This window comes from Marmota monax, unplaced genomic scaffold, assembly GCF_021218885.2.
Source record: "Marmota monax isolate L192 unplaced genomic scaffold, Marmota_monax_Labrador192_F-V1.1 WCK01_AAM20220418_F8-fsc00031, whole genome shotgun sequence".
NCBI lineage: Eukaryota > Metazoa > Chordata > Mammalia > Rodentia > Sciuridae > Marmota > Marmota monax.
Window position 1 is genome coordinate 15,817,614 of NW_026695197.1, and position 19,987 is coordinate 15,837,600.

General features: G+C 47.3%; 1 protein-coding gene across 1 annotated transcript; it reads left to right on the forward strand.

Moving 5' to 3' along the window:
- The first annotated feature begins 171 nt into the window (after positions 1-171).
- LOC131423578 (urea transporter 2-like) lies at positions 172-16,482 on the forward strand. Its single transcript, XM_058573942.1, has 9 exons — positions 172-351; positions 1,848-2,028; positions 3,009-3,198; positions 7,474-7,602; positions 10,512-10,704; positions 13,305-13,452; positions 14,413-14,547; positions 14,935-14,984; positions 15,486-16,482. The coding sequence occupies exons 1-9, from the start codon at positions 172-174 to the stop codon at positions 15,666-15,668; spliced, it is 1,389 nt and encodes a 462-aa protein (XP_058429925.1). The 3' UTR covers positions 15,669-16,482.
- Positions 16,483-19,987: the final 3,505 nt, after the last annotated feature.

A 19,987-nucleotide genomic window follows, 5' to 3' on the forward strand; every position in this document is an offset into this window, starting at 1 on the left:
TGGCCCCAGCCCTCCTGACAGCACAAGCTACTGAAACAGTAGACCCCACATGTGTCACTGTTCACCCTCTGACCCCCAGACCTCATGCCTCCTGAGCTGTCAGTCCGGCCTCAGGCCAGTCCTCTGGACCCATCCTCAATCACTGTCTTCCCTTTCCCTCTCACCAGCTGTATGACCGATGAGCAGCTGCCCCTCAAGGAGATGTCTGACAACCACAACAGCCCTCTCCTGCTAGAGCCTCTTTCCAGCAGACACAAACTCTACGAGTCAGAGCCGAGCAGCCCTACCTGGCCGTCTAGCCCCCAGGATACACACCCAGCCCTGCCCCTGCTGGAAATGCCTGAAGAAAAGGTGAGCCATGTCCAATCCAGGATGCACTCCAGGTGAGGATTTGCGGGGAGGGGAGTGAAAGGTGCTGCTTTCCGGGCCTCCCAGTGGACTCCATGATCAGTCCTACCTGGCCTTAGACATAAAAGCATGGCTCTCTGTGGAACATGACCGTAAACTGCAAGCAGACAATGCACGCACTCACACACCAGGCTTCCAATCTGTCTCCAAAATCTTTCCCCTTAGACTTGCTCCCTGAGTTACTCAGTGACCTTCAGAATAAAAGCCTTTTCCAGAATGTGGGCCCTGGCACTCTCTGGACACAGGAGCAAGAGGTGGACTGGATAACTTGTGACAGTGGAGGGGGACACAACACTGAGACTTTCTAATGAGATAAAATTCACATGCCATAAAATTTATCCTTTAAAAGCATATATTCAAGTGCTTTTAAGGATATTTATAGAGTTGTTCAAACATCACTACAATCTACTTCCAGTATATTTACCTTGTCTCAAAAAGAAAGCCTGTGTCCATTAGCAGCCACCCACTTTCCACCCTCCCCACCCGCACCTCTAGCAACCACCAATCTATTTTGGTCCCTATGATTTTGCCTATTCTGAATATTTCACATAAATAGAATCATACAATATGTGGCCTTTTGTGACTGGCTTCTTTCATTTAGCATGTTTTCAGGTTCATCTGTGTCACAGTAAAAATTAAGACTTCATTCCCTTTTATGACCAAACCATATTTCCCTGTGTGGACACACCACAGTTTGTCTATCCACTCATCAGTTGATGGAGATTTAGGTTGTTGCCACTTTTTGATTTTTATAAATAATGTTGTTATGAACATCCATGCACAAGTTTTGGTGTGGGCGTATGTTCTCATTTACCTTGGGTATAAAGCTAAGAGTGAAATTTCTGGATCAGGTAACTCTATGTTTAACATTTTAAGGAACTGCCAATCCCGTCAAAGCAGTTGGACCACCATCCATCCTCACCAAGAGTGTCCCATGTTCCAGTTTCTCCACATCTTCATCAACTTGTACTGTCCATCTTTTTTTTTCCTGATTGTATACAAAGATTGGGGTGAAGAAGTCCCATATAGCCACTCACCACGAATTTTAGATTGTAATAGGCAATAGATCTGATGCACACATACAGACCACAATTTTTTTAAAATACTGTGGTAATTGCATTTCAATGTAATTGGTTTTCTTGGTAATCTTATTTTATTTTATACATTTCCAAACATTTTTCTGCAAAGAAGTTCATAGGCTTCACTAAACGGCCAAAATGGATCCCTGGTACAAAATGTTAAGATACCCTCTCATGAAGGATGTGTGGCAGTCCCGGGAAGGGTGGGCTTGCATGGAGTGCTCTGGACAGCTTTAGACAATGAACATGTGCCCCACCGTTTGTGTCATGATCCTTTACCTTTATCAACAAAACACACCCCCAATGTCCCTGCTCTCAGAAGAGTATATTCTGATGTCTTCTTGTGGCCTTTCTTGGAAGGATCTCCGATTATCTGACGAAGACAGCCACATTGTGAAAATTGAAAAACCCAATGAAAGGAACAAAAGGAAAGGGAGCAAGGTGTCCCACAGGGGCTCTGCAGACGGGGGAGGCTTCAGCCTCTTCCAAGCAGTGAGCTACCTCACGGGGGAGATGGAAGAGTACAGGAACTGGCTGAAAGGTAAGCAGACGCCAGCAAAGGAGCCGTGGGCCAGGCCAGAGACAGCCCTTGTCTGGTTTAGAGGAGGAAGCTACTCCCTCACACCGCATCCCAGGGCTCCCTCAGTTGAGGGGTGCTCCAGCCCCGAGTCACTCCAGATACGCATCACATACCATACTGAGCTGCATTCCCAGGGTCAGAATGAAATGCCCTCCACTGACTTTAGTCCTTTGTAAGTCATCCGAGTAAAGGACAATGACATTGGCAACATGTAAACCCTTTCCCAAACAAACCATTTGAATAGCCATTCCTTCACTTGCACCACAGCTATTTTTTAATGTTGCTTACCAAGAGCCAAAAAAACAGGCATCATCTTTCCCAGGGTTCCAGGGTTTTTTCCTTTTACTTCTTCCTGAATTAAATGCTACACCAAACACCACACCCTCCCCGTCCCCACCTGCCCCCCACCAGCATGGGTTGTCTTAGAAACCAAATCGGGGAAGGAGGCACACTGTGTCTCCCCTCTTCTATACCCGGCTTCCTCTGGGCCCTGAATCAATAATGATTTTCACAGCTGGGCTAAAACAATTTCTTTTCCCACTTTCCTTTCTTCAGACTACTTTCTTTGCTAAACTCAGATACCAGTCCTCAACTGAGTCATGCAGCACTACACAAAAAGCGTTTCCCTCCCTCCCACCCCTTCCCTTGGACCAATAAATTTTCCTTGGAGTGCTCCTGGGGTTTTCTGGCCAACCGAGCCAATGGCTGGAACTCTGTTAAATTAGTCTCAGGACAGTGCCTCAGTCTTTATGGCAAAAGGAACCATCCAGTCTTGGGTGTCACCCGCACCCTTCCCCTTCACTGCCCCACCCTAGGCCAGGCTGAATTAGGAGAAACATCCTGGCTTAAGCATCCTGTATGCCTTGGTTGCCATGCCAACCAGTGGTCCAGTGGGGCAGTGCAGGCTAGACCCTGCTGATGGCTCTGTCTGTCTCTTGCAGATAAGCCCTTGGCCTTCCAGTTTGTAGACTGGATCCTGAGGGGAGCCGCTCAGGTGATGTTCGTCAACAACCCTCTCAGTGGGCTCATCATCTTCATCGGGCTTCTGATCCAGAATCCCTGGTGGACCATTGCTGGGGCTCTGGGGACAGTGGTCTCCACCTTAACTGCCCTCGCCTTAAACCAGGACAGGTGAGTCCCTCTCTAGAGGTCTCTTGGAAAGATGTGTGGGGCACAGCCAGGCGAGTCCCCTGAGGGCCAATTTCACACAGGTCACTGGAGGTTCCTACAGAATGAAGTTCACAGGCAGGGATGGCACCCGGCTCAATTTGACTGTGGAACTTTCTGGAAACTCTCCCTCTGAGAAAGGTGTAGAGGGACATGTAAGCTATTCTTCCCTCGTGGGGCCTATGATCTAGTTTCAGTAGACAAGATTGACAGGCAACAGATGCCTCCGAATACTACAGGACCGTACACACCAGAGATTTCAGAGAAGATAGACATCTCTGCCTGCTGGGAAGACTGGGAGGCACTGTTGAGGTAGACATGTTGGGTATGGAGAGAAGTTGAGAAAAAGGGAAGGGTGGTGTGGGAGGGAGCCTCTGAGGAACAGGATAGACAGGGGCAGCAGGAAGAATAGAGAGGCGTGGGGGAGCCAGCTATTGTGAGCCAGGTAACAACAGCAACCAGCATTTGTAGAACTAGACTGTTTCTTCAGACTTCTGCTACGTTTTTCTCCAACAGTTCCCAAACCTTCCTGATCAGAATCTCCTGGGACGATTACCAAAAAAACAGTTTCAGCTCCTCCTCCCTCCCTCCCTCCCATAGCTATTCTGATTCAATGGATCCAGGAGGAGAATTTTTAACAAAATCCACCCAGAAGCTTCTGGTATCGGAGAACTTTAGGACATGAATACAGGATTATCCCATATCTTAATGTTTTTCAATTTGGAGCTTATGGAATCATTAATTAATTACTGACAGCAATTTTTAAAATTAAGACCAATAGAATAAAATTAATCTGACTAGAGCAATCCATGTGCGATAAAGGTAAATATTATTTTGTGAAATGTTTGCTTGAATTCTGTTGGAATGTGGTGGGGGAAGAATTTGATCATAATATAAAAGGTCTTTCTTTGTACCACAGTGAATCTCACCATTGTGTCCATCCACAAAAATGGGGTCCTAATTAGAATAAGATATATTCCATGCTTGTATGATTGTATCAGAAAGGAATCTACTGTCATGTATGACTAAGAAGATCAATTTTTTTCTCTCAAAAAATTAAAAAGAGCTGGGGTTGTAGCTCAGTGGAAGAGCACTTGCCTCGCATGTGTGAGGCACTGGGTTTGATCCTCAGCACCACATAAAAATAAAATAAAGATGAAAAGAAAAATTAAAAAGCACCACTCTGCCTTGTCACCCAAGGCTCTTAGCACTGCTTACCAGGGCAGATGGTAAGGGCAGCAGGTTTCATATTTTGCAAGGGTAAGGGGACCTGCAAGACAAAGGTGCTCACCTAAAGTGCCACAGGCAGGGGTGGCAGGACGTGGGCTTGGACATATGATATGTCGTGCTTGAAATCATGCTGTCCCTGTCATTGCACCTGCAATGACAAAATGGCCATGGTAAACACAGAGCAGTGGCAGTAGTCTGAGCAGCCAACATCACGCCCTGGCCCACCTGGCCTCCCACATACCACCAAGGCAAATGCTTGGGTCAGCTTGTCCCCATGAGGAGCTGCCCATGCACCTCTAAGGTGGCCAGAGGGCCCACTCTGGCAATCTGGGCAGCCATGTGAGTTCAAGTGGAAGAGAGGCTGCCTTCTTTGGAGGGCAGGGCTGGTGGGTAAGGAGACAGTGGGCTCCCACCAGGATTTTGGGTCTGCTTCAACTAGGGGCCCCTGTTCCTCATGCCCACTTCCCTATCAGCTCATGGGCAGCTGGCACAGAACTGGCCCCCAGACGGGATCAGCTCCTGCCCACTGCTTCCCCAGTGTTTGCTAGAACTTTCTCTGGGCTGAACACTACCCAGTCCTCTGCCTTCTTCACTGTGACCTCAGGCCAGCACCTCCCTCTTTTCCTATCATCCTCATCTGTCATATCTGTGGCTCTTAAACCTGTGTCCGTCACTTCTTGGTTTGACAGTCGCATGCTCTGCTTTTTCTCATGACCATATATACTGGTAAACTCATCAAACCATTCAGAGTTGCATCAGAGACTTCAGTTTTACACCAGGCCCACCGAATCCTCCCAGACAACCCAATTAAGAATTCAGATAAAAATCCAAGCCCTCAGCTTGGCTTCCAGAACCTTCTTTGAGGGCCAGGTCTCAGAGTCACTCTTATCCTCAGTTAAGCACTCTCATGATTTCTGTGATTGACACCTGGTATACCTCTGCCTATCCAATCCTACCATTCCTTCAAATCTCTCCTCCTCCAGGGAGGCATTAGATTTTATTAGATTGTTCTTTGATTTTTTTTTCCTGAGTCTTCTCTCCATGGAGTATTCAGGACAGCAAGACCATTTCCAGTATTCCATATTATACCACAGCACCTAAGAAAAACTCAAGCTTCCTTGCTGACAGGCAATCAGCATGTTTTACCCCAGAGGCCCAAAGCTCCAGGTCCCCTTCACAACACACCTGCCTATCTCCTTCCAAGGACTCCATCACTGTCCCCAATGAGCCACTGACACAGCTAGCTGTGTGTCCTAGCCATAACCTCACCCCACTACCCCTCAACACCCCACTGCCTCCCTCCTCCATCTGCACTGGTCCGAGGTACACTTTGTGAATAAGAACTCAGGTCAACACACTGACGTCATTTGTGGCCTGATGGAATTTGGACTTGGTGAGGACCTTTTTGGCATTGGGATAGAACCTAATTTTATATCCCCAGTGGTCAGGGTGGGGATGTAAGGCAACAAGTTTCCTTTTGATAACTAAACCCAGAAGCCAGCACTTTTGGCTAAAGAGAGAGGGAGTTCTGGAAAGAGATGGTCCACAGGAAACAGCTGTTGAAGCAGGCTTGAGATGTCCCTCTAATTTTGTCTCCCCTGGACTCTCTCACCTTGACTCCTGCTACCCTGGCCACACTCAGCCCCTGGGACTGCAGAATCCCCCCGTACACAAAAGGGGCCAGCCAACTTTCCACAATTTCCCTAAAGCAGCTGGTATTGACACAAAGAGAACTCCATTCTAATAAGAAACACAACTGGAAAAGATGGAGAAAACAGAAACACACTACAGAGAAAGATTCCCCCCAAACAAGGGTTCTGCTCCTGAGGGGGCCCCAGATGTCTCTGCTGGTGCCCTTCCCAGGCCCTGGTATGTCTCCAGCTGCCCAGGAAACTGCCTGGCCTCAGGAGTAGCTAAAGACCCAGCTGATCCTGTGTCCAGTACAAGGGACTTGTGTCCACAGCTCTCTTGGCAGGACCCTGTCGAAGTGACTCTCCTGCCACGCCCCCATGCTGCACGCACTCTCCCATTGTCTAGTTCAAGATCTCCTGGCTACTATGGAGGGGGAAGCTCCTCCTGACTTCAGTCCTAAGTCATGGCCCCTGCTGGGCACAAGCCCTCCTCTCAGAATTCCCTCCCTTCATCTCAGGGAGCCGGGAGCTTCCAGAAGCCTCGGCCACACAAGAGCAGCCAAAACATGACTAGGATTAGTACGTACACATATTCATTCAACAAATGCTGGTTGGGTGACTACTGTATACCACACACTGCTGAGGTAGGTATACCAGTGAACACAGACAGGCCCTTGCCCTCAGGGAACTTATAGCCAAGTGCCAGAGGACAGATCATAGGCATAAGGCTCATTCTCTGGCAGGGACCTTGTGTAGGATTTATCCAGACCCTTCCCCCTACCCCCTTTCCTGCTCTCCTCTCCCAGCAGTGCTATTGCAAAGGTCAAGGGCAATGTCACTCAGGATCAGGGAGAGAGGTTTAGTACAGCAAACTTCTCTGAAACAGAGACAATGGACCCAAGCTTGGTTCTACACAGCTCTGCCCCCATCCTCCAACACAGACCTGGGTGGGGGTGCTTGTGGGTACCCCAAGATGATTCAGCACTTCCACTCCCTCAGACACACAGGGAAAGCCCCCAAAGCTCAACCAGAGAGACCATGTCTCCATCTGCCTCCCTTCATTCCTCAGCCCGCTCTCTGGTCTTTCTCCCTTGCAACACACACACACACACACACACACACACACACACACACACACTTTCTCTGAGTCACACCTCAAACTTCTATAGATTTCCTTCTGTACCTGGCAGTATGAGATGCCCCCAAAAGAGCAAAGGAAAAGTGCTGGAACTACCCAACTGCCCAGTATTCATTGATCAAGCTGACTTTTTAATGTATCATTAGTAAAGTTATCATCTAAATTACCTTAGAATTCTTGGGGGAAAGAGCCCAACAGGCCACACCAAATTTCAACTCAAACTTACTGTTTCACCCCTAGATCAGCCATTGCCGCAGGACTGCATGGCTACAATGGGACGCTGGTGGGACTGCTGGTGGCCGTGTTCTCTGAGAAGTTGGACTACTACTGGTGGCTTCTGTTCCCTGTGACCTTCACAGCCATGGCCTGGTGAGGCGCCTCCTTCTTTCTGCATACAGATCCGTGGGGCCCCAAGATGCCTGTGCCTTTCACTGGACAAGGACAGGCCGTCCACTGTCAGTGGACACTGACACTCAGTGTCTTCATGAACAGGCTGATTTGTGTAGCAAGACACCATGAAAGCTCAGGAGCTCAGGAGCAGCACAAGGGGACAGCATAGAAATGTGTTGATAAGCTTCCTTGAGTGACAGTCTTCATAATAAAGGCTAACTTTGAGTAGCTCCTAAATGCCAGGCACAGTGCTAAGCAAGATGGGGGTGTGTGTGTCCCAGTTGACAGAAGGGAAGACCAAGGCACGCAGAGGTCAAGTAGCCTGCCCCAGGTCATGCTCTATGAATGTCTGTGATGCTTGCTTTCTGAGTCCAGAGTGGGCACTATCAGACCCCAGGCTGTGTGGCAATCATCTATTATGTAGCCTACCCTAGACCCAAAAGCTGAAAATTCACTTGTGATAAAACAGAAGGCTTTCTTGGGACAAAATGCCCCCTGTAAACCGGAATATTTGAACTAGAAGTATCACTTGTGTCTTCCTCAAGGTGAAAGGGGGTTTGAAAAAAAAAAATTCATTGAGTGCAGGGTATGTGCCTGTCACTCACACACATGACTCTTAGCTCATCTGAATTTACAGCAGGTCAGCAGAGGGCCCAGAGGGTCTCAGTAGTGTGCCTGCTGTCACGTTGAACCCTTGACCTCCACCCCTGACTTCCTGTGTGCATTCTACCCTGGCCTCAACTCCGCTCACACATGGTGATTTATTCCTGTTCTCAGTGATAAATCAGACATGGTGACTTATTTTTAACATCTCTAAGAAATAAATTCTTTCTCTGGTTTTAAAGTCTGGAGTTCCTAAAACCAGTTAGTTTCATTTAGCTTAAGTACTGTTTCATTACTTTTTAGTAGTGCTTGCAAATAAATTACTACATTAACCATTCTGGGCAATTTATTTTTCTTCTTCGGATTTCTTTCTGAATCTGTTGGGACACAATGATAAGGCAGTCATTTCTGTGGGGATTTCTTTAATGCTCACCCCCTGTGAGGAGCAGAACTTGTCCTCATTTGCATTAAGTGTGCTTTATAACTATATAGATTAAGCCCCTCAGCCAGGTGGCACTAGGTGGCAGTTAGACTTCAGTGTCCCCCACTTCCCAATTTAAAAGAAAAACTACATTGATACTCTACCCTGGGCAGAGCATTGTGCTTCATTAACTCTACTTCATAATCCATTCATATGGTCTTTCAAATTTATCTAAGTAGGGTGGGTATTGGTAATGCCACATCCCGGACTGATTCAGTAAACAAATATTTGTGTTGATTTGACTATTGGTTGAGTGCAGGGATATTCTAGAAGCCGAGGATAGTAAGGAAAGGTAAAGAGCTCTGTTCACAAAGAGAGAAATGAACTCATAAGCTAATTAATAAAAGGAGGTCATTTCAAAAAACACAGTATGTAGTTTGGAAAGCAAAATAGAGTCAATGGAACCAAGAGTGATTCCGGCCATGGGTGGTCAAGGAAGGCCACTTTGTAGACGGGACATTCAAAGATCTAGAGAAAGGGTTGTCACAGGTAGAAAACCCAAATTGGGGAAGTGTGATGTGTTCAAGAAGTAGAGACGAGACCAGTGGGCCAAGGCCCCGAGAGTGCTGGAGGAGGTGCAGGAGGGGAGAGCACAGAGGAGATGAGGGCTGGCCCCCTGCTCCCTGGAGAGCCAAGAAGTCTTATGATTTTTATTACAACTGTAGTAAAACACAGGACACAGGATTGACAGATATAATTTATATTTAAACAAATGCCTCTGCTTGCAAAGCAGAGCAAGAATGGATGAGGGAGCACAGTCTGCTATAATGAGCCACAGAGAGATGAGAACAGTTGGGACTTGGGTGATGAAGGAGAAGACACTTCCATCAAAGGAAAGAGGCAGAATATGTGGGTGTGAGGTTTAGTTTTGGTTTGGTTTGGTTTCTTTGGTCGGAAAAATGAAGGATTTCTCATTTTGTCATTTGTATTTTTTTTTTTAAGGAGTAAAGCCCGGTGGTTGGCTGAAAGTAAAAGGGAAGCAGATAGTAAAGATTTGAGGGAAAGCCGAAAATGTGAAATAGTCCTTAGTGTGTTGAAGAGTTTGTGAGCAGGGGAGGTGCGGTAGGGTAAGGTAGACCCCCTTGAGATTCATGGTCATGAATTGAGGGTAGACTGTGCAGGCAGATCATGTGATTGCATGTTAGGTATCTAGGGTGGCTGGTCCCTTCCAGAAGAAATGGAAGTGAAGAGAGGTTCATTACCTAACGTTGCTCATTTGACCTGTAAGCATAGTAATGAGGATTTGTATCCAGCTCCATCTGCCTCCAAAATCCATGCTCTTTCCAAGGAAGAGGCCAAGAAGACAGAAGGTACAAACAACTGAAGGCTCACTTCACCTGGCAGTTCTCAGAGTAGTTCTTAGTATTCTTGCTGAGTCCAGGCCTGCACAGGACCCACATACCATACCAGCCTCCTCCTAGGTCAGACTCCTAAAATGCTATCACAGTCCAGGACAATAGCTATTATCCATGCTGATTGTGAAAAGCAAGAATTGCATTTTTTTTTTTTTAGAATATATTGGTTTCATTTTCTCCATTTAAGAAACAAGGAAATGCTTAAATTATTTATAATGTATTCTATTTAAAATGTTTCAATATTTTCAAATTTTGTTTCTCATAGCTGTGAATTTAAGTTGAACATCTCATTTCCAATCCCAAAGCAATGGACCACTAGAATCTTGAGGGAGTCAGAAACGACTATAACAGGAGAGGGGAGGGCAGAGGGCACAGTGGCCAGAGCAGAAGGGACACTGTCAATGTAAGGGTACTCACAGCGATCGGCCCTCTGTCTCTTCCACCTTCAGCCCAGTTATCTCCAGTGCCCTGAGCACCGTCTTCAGCAAGTGGGACCTGCCAGTTTTCACGTTGCCCTTCAACATCGCTGTGACTCTGTACCTGGCAGCCACAGGCCACTACAACCTCTTCTTCCCCATGACGCTAGTAGAGCCTGTGTCCTCGGTACCCAATATCACCTGGACAGAGATTGAAATGCCCTTGGTGAGTTTCCCAATGGCGATGAGTTGAAGCCCCTCAATTCCATGGCAGATCCTCTTGCTTCCCAGCCTGTACCTTCCCCAGGTGGTCAGCTTCAGCTTCACCAGACACTGTCCTTGATAGTCCAGAAAGTGTGGCTGCCACATCCAGACACCCATTCAACAGAACATATTGAGCATCTGACATGTGCCAGGCAATTTTCCAGATATTGAGCATACACAAGGAAGAAAGCAACAGCCCTACCCTCCTGAAACCTACATTCTATAGAGGGGAAGAAATAACACAAGTGAACAAATAAGGGCTACGTTGACTGTGCAGGATGATGTGATTGTGTGAAAAAAAAATATTAGATAAGATAGATAAAAGAGTAAGAGACTAAAACAAATGTTTAAAATTAGGATGTTACAGGTGTTACCAGTAGAAGACAATGGTTAAACTTTCACATACTCTCTGTATTAATGATTCTCAAGCAAAGGTGATTTTTGCTCCTTGGGGACATTAGGCAAGGTCTGAAGAAACCTTTTTATATCAAGACCAGAGAAGTACTTCTGGAATACAGCAGGTGGGAGCTGTGTACCCCCTGCTCAACGTCCTATCATACACAAGACTGCTTCTCACCACCCTCAGCAAAGAATTCTCGTCCAAAATGTCTATAGGACCCAAGTTGAGAAACTCTGCTTGATATCCTACCATCACAAATGTACAGTTGCTGAGAATACACTGTCACCCATCCTCTGGCCTTTGGGAATATGGACCCATTGTCCCTGGCCCACATCCAAAAGTCACTATTTAAGCACCCACCATAGGAACATGCGGCTTGACCAGAGAGAAAGGCCCACTCCACACTGTGAGGCCGGACAACCCAGTCAGTGCTGAGGGGACCTGTGTGATGTGGGTCACAGAGAAGAGGACCCTCTTACTCCTCCTCAAAATAAACAATGAGAAAGCAGGTGAACCAAATCTGGATACCCTGAGGCCCAAGCTCGCCCTCCAACTCCGCAGCAGCCCACCACTCTAACAAACAGCATCCTTCTCTCCCACATCAGCCAAATCTGAATTTTGAAGAATCCATGCCACTTCCCTGTTTCTCTAAAGCATTGCAGGGGAAAGACTTCGTTTTGTTTAATCAGCTTGTTGTTGTTCGTGAGAATTATAAGGAGTATGAAGAAGACCAGGTGCTCGGTAAATTTCCACCACACACCTGACTGCGCTTCACCCCAGGGTGTCAACTGGGCCTGGAGAGCAGGGTTAGGGGAAGACTGCACAGTTCACCAGGCTAAAATATGGACCCTGGCAGAGGAGCTTCATTCATTCATCTGCATATGGCTCTATTCCAAGGCCCCTTGTTCCCTCATTCCTCTCATTCTTGATTGCTTGAGCTTACAACTGTGTTCCCGGATGGACAGGTAGAAGCTGGATTCCCCTCAGCACTCCGCATCCCCTAGACATTGGCAGGTCATTGGGATCTTTGTTGAGTAGACTTCTAGCCTGTTCCACATGTAAGCTGAGTTCCCTGGTCTGGTACAAAGTATTTTCTGGAACCAATATATAACACTGGGTAGGGTCTACCCTGCCATTCCTTGCACAGGTTTATAAGCTAATCAATACATATTTTTATGCACCTTTTGTATACTCAGTCATAAAACACCCTATCCTCTAAGAATCCTATGACCCAGAGAAATGAGCTACAGAATTTTAAAGATGGAAGGACCTCTGCTAGGCCAGCCTCCTCATGTCGCAGAGGAAGACACCAGAGCCTGGAATGAGGAAGTGACACGCGTATGGTCACACAATGAGTTCCCTCTGGAAGCTGGAGTCCTGAATCCCTAGGCCAGTGCTCACCCTCCTCTACCCCTCTCCCTCTTTTCCTCTTTGACCTCAAAGGACTGCAGAGATATGGACAATTCAGCCTGGCCAAAGAAGGACTATTCAACCTCTGTCTCAAATCAGTCATCCCCAAGCCCTCCACCACCAGATCACTCTCAAGGCTCAGGGGTGTTGGGGCTGCGTGCCGTTCTTCAGCTGTTCCAGAACAGTACTTTATCACTCTGCTAAGTGGAAGAGCAGGGAAAATGCCTTCTCCTCCTTTCCAGGGGTAGAATAGAGAGCACCTAAAAGGATGTATCAGCCATGTGGGGGTGGTAAAGACCTGGCTATAGGTCAAGTTCAGAGGCTCTAGCTTAGGGAACTCACTCATCAAAATAACCTGGGATATCTCAGCTATTTGTAGATATTTCTAGGATTCCAGGAGGTTGAAAGGAAATCCCCTAGTGCCCTGAAACCCCAAAAGGCAGTCTGAGAAGGCCCTGCATTCTCTTCCCCTCCAAGCAGAAGCTGTGTGTTCCTCAGAAGCATCTGTGCCTGGACCCCATGTTGGGTCCTGCCCACCTGGGTGCATGAGGTTGCCAGATGCCTGGTAGGTGGTGGAGTGGGGAGCTGTTTGTTCCAGTTTTTGCCCTCCCCTGTTCTCACACTGGAGGGCACGGTCATCCTCCCGTTCCACCTCATTGCCCCCTCCAGGAATGGCTCAGCAGTGGCCCACAGGCCCGGTCTTTGCGTTATCAACTTATGCTCCAGTGACTCGGGTTCTGTTGATTTTGCAGCTGTTACAAGCCATCCCCGCTGGGGTTGGCCAGGTGTATGGCTGTGACAACCCCTGGACCGGCGGCATGATCCTGGTGGCTCTGTTCATCTCCTCCCCGCTCATCTGCTTACACGCAGCCATCGGGTCCATCGTGGGGATGTTAGCAGGTAAAGCACGGCCCCTGCTCGGATCCTCAGAATAATCGTTGTAGGGTCCGTTCTCCCCACACACAGCAAATATTCTAGACGTACTCTCTTCACTGGAGTTTTAAACACTGTCAGGGGTAGGAACTTAGTTTTCCTTTTTTCTGAGTCTCTAAAGGGAGCAGATTGCAATGTAGGGGGACGGCAGCTGCCTGTGGGGGAGGGGCGCAGGAAAGCCCAAGCTGGACACACGGCCAGCACTTTGGAGTTTTGCATAAGCTAAAAGGAAAAGTTTTCCCAAAATTGGATCAGCATTTCACAAGTGCAATTTCACCTTCCTCCACCTATGTACATACATAGACGGATATGCTGTGTACCACAAGAGCCAGAAATGAGGAAGGGAATGTTGGGAGTAGAAGCCTGTTTTTTACTTATTCCAATACTATTCAATATTCAAAGACATTTGGAAGCAGCCACCTTAAACATTTTCAATTGGAAATACTCTCACACTCATCAAAAAATCACAAAAATAAATAATACCAGAGGTGCCCACTGAGTCCTTACCCAGACTTACCTGTTGTTTGCATCCTACCCCTGTGGCTATGACTCGCCTCTGTCTACATGTGCCTATAGTTGTAGACTCATAATTTTCAGCCATTGGACATGGAATTTTTAAAAATCAAATCGCTCTTGGTAAAAATGCAGCTTCTCTGGCTAAAGGAGTGGGTAGGCTGGACTCCCACTTCCGCTGCCCGTCTGTCCAGCAGTAGTCACACCTCTGTGTGAAAACCCTGCCTTTGGAAAACTGTTTGGAAACCACTGCTTTCTTGCCATTGTCAGTTTCCTGAGACCAGAAGCCATCTGCAGAGATTCCTTTGATAGACAAGGTTGTAGGTATAGGGTGAAAAACCAGAAAGGAACTGAGACCTGGCACCATCCTCGGGGGTCCAGAATCACTCAGAAATACCACATCTCATTCCACAGCCCTGACGGTGGCCACGCCCTTCGAGACAATCTACATGGGCCTCTGGAGCTACAACTGCGTCCTCTCCTGCATCGCCATCGGGGGCATGTTCTACGCCCTCACCTGGCAGACCCACCTGCTGGCACTTGTCTGTGGTGGGTATTCGAGAAAGTGACAACAAAGTCAATTCTCTATTCCTATTCCTAGCTCCCTTGTTAGGTGCCTGAACTAGCTCATCCCCCAGATCAATAGGAACAAGATGTTTATTGTCTCCTGGCTCCATGCAAGTCCATCATGGACATGGGGAGGGAATAAAAGAATGTAAGACTTTAATGTCTTCCCTCATAGAATGCACCATCAGGTGGGAGATAACTGCAAAGATGTCAAACATACATGCCCCATGTCAGGGCACAGTGCAGACACCAAGGCTGCAGGAAAGAACACAGGAGCCCTGCTCTTGGTCTGGGCTCTGCCAGGGCAGTGGCTGGAGGGGGAGGGGGCAGGCTCTGGGAAGCTGACTGTTGGTCCTTGTAACTCCACAGCTCTGTTTTCTGCATACATGGGAGCAGCCCTTTCTAACATGATGGCGGTGGTAAGTTTGGACTCTGTCAAGCACCATCCTAAAGTGTTCCTGCCCTATCAGAGCTTCCGGATGCTTGGGTTCTTGTGCAAGGTCCTGAGTGGATTATGGTATCTGGTACTTAGTACTTCAATCAAGGCTTCACTAGGGTTTATCCAGAGAAGAATCTGTGCATGTACCTCTAGGAAGAGTGTGTGTGTGCATGTGTGTGTGTGTGTGTGTGTGTGTTGAAAGAGAAAACAACAGAGAAGGACAGATGGCACTATAGAGATGATGTAGGAATCTATGTCAAGACCAATTTTTAGCTCGAGTATTAAGTGATTCTGATTTTGCCCAAAGGGACCACCTCAAATTCCTTGACCCACTCCTCAGACATTGAATTCAGGAATAGCAGTGCCTTCCCTAGAGAAGGATCCCCATTCTCAATTCCTACCACATCCTTCTCCCCCAGTGTCTCTAGCCCAACACAGGAGCCTAGAATCATTCTTCAGACCCCGATGCTTTTATTTCCAGGTGGCTGTACCACCAGGCACCTGGGCCTTCTGTATCTCCACCCTCATATTCCTGCTCCTGACAACCAACAACCCAGCCATCTACAAGCTCCCGCTCAGCAAGGTCACCTACCCGGAGGCCAACCGCATCTACTACCTGACAATGAAAAGCAGTGAAGAAGAGAAGTCTCCCAGCGGTGATTAGCCAGCTCCGGGCAGAGATGCTCTGCCCGGACCTTCTGTTCTCAACTCTGGGACAAGCAGCTCAGTGCTTCCTTCTTTGCCTTTTCTTGCACCTGTATGGAATCAGACACAGCTGTCATTCCCTGTCCCTGCGGCTGAGCTTCTTTCTCTGTCCAAATCCTCACAATTGTCCTCATAATGGCCACATTCAAGGAAGTCAGGGATGAGATTGCAGAGTTAGAAGGAAGAAGCATGTTTTACATTGTTGGTATACAACAAAAATATTAAGTCTTTTGGAAAGGTGACTAAAAAGTGATCTTCTTGGACTGATTAATAAAACATAGATGCTATAGAATTAAACTTGCTGAGTGGCTCCTGGACAGACATGGAGTAGGGGACACGTGCTGGAGATGAAGGCACCCTAGGCGCAGAGCCAGTGGCTGGTGGGGACCTCTGGCCACACTGCTGGAGTTTTCAAATCAAAACAGGGACAAGCAGGGGACTGAAAGTGTCTAAATAAGTTCTGAATATTCACGTTTTCCCAAACTGGTGATTACTGCCCCTTTCCCAACACTCATGTTCAAAACCCTGTTTCTATATTATCATGTGAGCAAAATACCGGAGGGCTTACCCTAGCTGGACTCCCTGCTTCTCCGATGCTCCTTTCCCACCCTGAGGAATTTACAATTGCTTCAGGATCCACCCCCAGTGCCCCAGACCTTTGAACACTGGACTTCTCCCGTCATCTCCCACCTACATTTCGCTGAGATCATTTATCCTTTTTAGTTTTCCCCTTGCAATATGCCTTTTATTTTTGCAAAGAATCCTATACCACACATTCCTGGTAGTTCTATTATTTTCCACTGGGGTTTACTGTGAATCCTGGGATGTTACCTTTTATCATTCTTTCTTCTGTTTTCCATCTTCCCCTGCCTTACAACCTCTATTCTGGTTTGTTCATTCCTTGTTTAGAATCCTTCCTTGAGTATATTCTTCAAATAATACAAGAGAAAATAAGGTAGCATATTCCTGGACGCTGTGTCCACAGAGTTTCTTTCCCTTGATAGGAGAACGGCATTTTGACTGGGCACTGAGCCCCTAGGGTGCAACCCTGCCCCTCGGATGTCTATACATGTTCTTTCATTTTCTCTCAAGTGTTAAAATGAGAAATCTGAGGCCAATCTCATTCTTTTTCTTTTGTGAATAGCCCTTTCCTTCCTTCTAGGTGACCACAATCTCTTGTCTTTGAAGTTCAGAAATTTTGGGAAGCTACGCAGGGGAGTGTGTCTCCTCTCATCAGTCCTGCCTTTCCCTCTGCAAACTCCAGCCCTTCTTGAGCTCAGCCGGCTTTCTTCTAGCATTTACTTGATTACTGCTTTTCCCCCATCTCCTCTGTCTTCTCTCTCAGGAACTCCAATATCCATCGAGGCTTCCTCGAACTCTGGTCCAAGTTACTTATCTTCTTCCAGTTTTTACCATGCATAATTTTGCCCTGCTTTGACATATTTCTTCCACTTGATCTTTCAGCCACTGATTCATTTCCCAACACTAAACTTTCTTCCTTAGATTCAACTGATAAGTGTAATTTGGGATATAGATATAGCTATAGATATACGTATATACATAGTCTTTGTTTTAGAAAAATCTTTGAGATTTGAGCTAAAATGAAACCCCTATGTGTGTTCATATTATTCTTTTGTTTTTATCTATCTCCTTTTGCTCCCCAAATCAAAGTTACCTTCTGGTAACTTGTAGCCCTAAACTTAGGCCCATTCCCCTTCTTCCATCCCATATGGGCCCCTGTGCTGATTGCCCAGAACCGTCCACCTGTGTTTGTGACCTAAGAAACTCTGTCTTCTGCCTGACCTCATTCACTCACTGACCAAGGAAACACTGTGTATAGAAATATTAATATGTTACTAAGTCCCGGGCTTGACAGTAACGGAACCAGTCCCTGCCTTTGAGAAATTTATTTTATGGGGATTTGCATGACCAGGTGAAGAGTCTTACCTGAGATAAAGATGAGGCTAAGCAATCTTCATCTTGAGGAAATTATCTGGTCGGGTTGGTCTTTTGTTTAGGAAATGTATCAGGCGTGATTTTAAGGGTTCCAGGAAAATAACTGTGCCTCTTTTCCTGTCCCCTGTGTTCCCATTACCTGCTACCAAAGCATTTCCAGCCATCCCTTTGATTTAAGGCTCTGAACCAGTTAAAACGTAAACAGCCCTGGGAGGGTAACAGAGTAAGCATGATCAATCATTTGCATCTTAGGTCGCAGGAGCCATTTCTGAGAATAGGTTCGATGAAAAGGGAGGGCAGAGCACAAAGAAACATGAGCAGCATATTTTAAGATAGTCTTTGGGAAGAAAAAAGAAAAGGGCATCCTGAGATAAGGCCAAGCTGGGTGAAGGAGGGTCTGGAGCACATGGTCCCACCAGGATGACTGTGAAGCTGGTTGTATTTGGCTTGAAAAGAAGATTTGGCTGAGGTCATGGCTGTGTGCAGTAAGAGGAAACACGTGTGGAATAAGTCAGCTAGACGTCCCCCCAGAGCACGGGGCACAGAGGTGGGAGTGGTGAGCAGGCCCCCTGAATCTGTGGAGAGGGATGCATCATAGCAATGGCGGAGCCTGAGCACAAGTGTCCTGTGAGACTCTCAGGCCCCTACTTGGCATTGCAGGGCTGAAGGCCTGCAGGGGACATTTGCTTTGGGTGGAGTTAAACCAAATGACCACTGCAGGTACTCTCCTCCAACTCCAAATTTCTGTGATTCTGTGGCCCTGAGCTCCTGCCAAGGAATAAGGTGGAAAATCACTAAGGTGACAAAAACTCATGGGGACAAAAGTTCAAAATGTACCATTATTGTCTTTTCAGCTTTTCCTAAAGCTTGACCAGTTAGCCATTTGGTCCGTTTTACCAAAATGCTCAGCATGGTTGCTTGGAGGACCACTGTCTCTCAGCTGGCCCTTCTCCTTGACCTGCTCCTCCCGACCCTCTCCCCTCTGGGGGATTCTTCTTCCTGTCCATCCTCTAAGCTCTGACCGTCACTTGGTCTTCCTGGCCTGTGTCTGTGGCTGCATCAAACGGATGTGCCCCAGTTTGTTCATGGTCCCTGTGTGAGTCTCAGCTTTGTTCTCTTAGGCCCTAAAGGTTGTGAGGGCCTGGGGACAGCTATCACATAAAACCAGGTGGGGAATGAAAGTTTCAGTGTGGGCATGATTTCTACTCAATAAACTGCAGTCTCACTTGGCAGCTTTAAAGGTATTCACATTTTATGTGAGATTTTTTTTGACTTGCCTGGTTTTTCTCGCCTCTAGCCATTCAGAGCAGATAGAAGGACCTATAGGGACCCCTTCTACCTCTTGTGGAACTAGAAATTCTAAGGCCCCAAGGAGGGGGTGGGAGAATGACAAGTCCTTTTTAACCCTTTGCACATTGGTAACTAAGAGCCCCCAGTTCCCTGCTACAGCTACTGGGGCTGCTGGAGCCCAAGGAAGCAGCAATTTGCTTGCATTTTACAAGCTCGGGATTGGTTCTCTCCACAGGACCTTGGCCCCTTCCCCTGGAGGAATCTGACTGCCCTGAGTTAACTCTGGGAATTCGTTTCATTATTCTCCCTCCACAAGGTCAGAAATGTAGCATTGTGAAGAAAACATCATTCTGAAGTGAATTCTGGTTGACTGAGCCTTCAAGGAAAGAGTCTCTTGCACAAACAGATCTCTTAGATAGTCCTCAATACCTGGGTTCCAGACTTTGGTACAACCCACAGGGCACAAGATTCCATCTCAGCTTTTTGCTGCCTGGGAAGTGCTGGATTACCCTGCCCTGGGTCTCACATGCCAATGTGTGTGACAGACACTACACTCCTAGGAGCTATGGTTCCTTTCAGCTCAGGACTCATGATGAGCTTCCTAGATGGCTTCTCCAGGGGACATCATTTCCTTTCTTTTCAACTTGGTTCTATATTCTTCCCAAGTGGCATCTGTCTGTTATGTTTGGGTGGGTGGATGCTCAGGGAGCCGGAGTGAGCTCACTACAAGAAGTTCAGGAGCCCTTAGAAGAGGCCAGAGAAAGATGGCAAGGGGCGAGCATCAGGGCCTGAGCCAAGAGACTAAGTGACGGGGGACAAAGAAAAGGTGAAGGCTTGCATTGCCCAGAAGATGCCAAGGCCCTGACCCAGCACACCCAGGAAGGCCCCTGTGCTGGGAACCACCTGCTCTTGCACACTCGGCCTCTCCCTGGAATGCAGAGGCCTCCTGGATGCTCCTACCCTCTCCTGCCTCCAAAGCACTTCCCTAAGCAGGAACCCTCTTCAGCAGTTCCGAAACACCTGGTGCTGTGG

What these genes read in the sequence shown, in the direction of transcription:
- LOC131423578 (XM_058573942.1), top strand. Translation starts at nt 172, where the DNA reads ATGACCGATGAGCAGCTGCCCCTCAAGGAGATGTCTGACAACCACAAC. An exon ending in CTCGCCTTAAACCAGGACAG is followed by an intron (nt 3,199 to 7,473) that starts GTGAGTCCCTCT and finishes TTTCACCCCTAG; the next exon opens with ATCAGCCATTGCCGCAGGAC. An exon ending in CATCGTGGGGATGTTAGCAG is followed by an intron (nt 13,453 to 14,412) that starts GTAAAGCACGGC and finishes CTCATTCCACAG; the next exon opens with CCCTGACGGTGGCCACGCCC.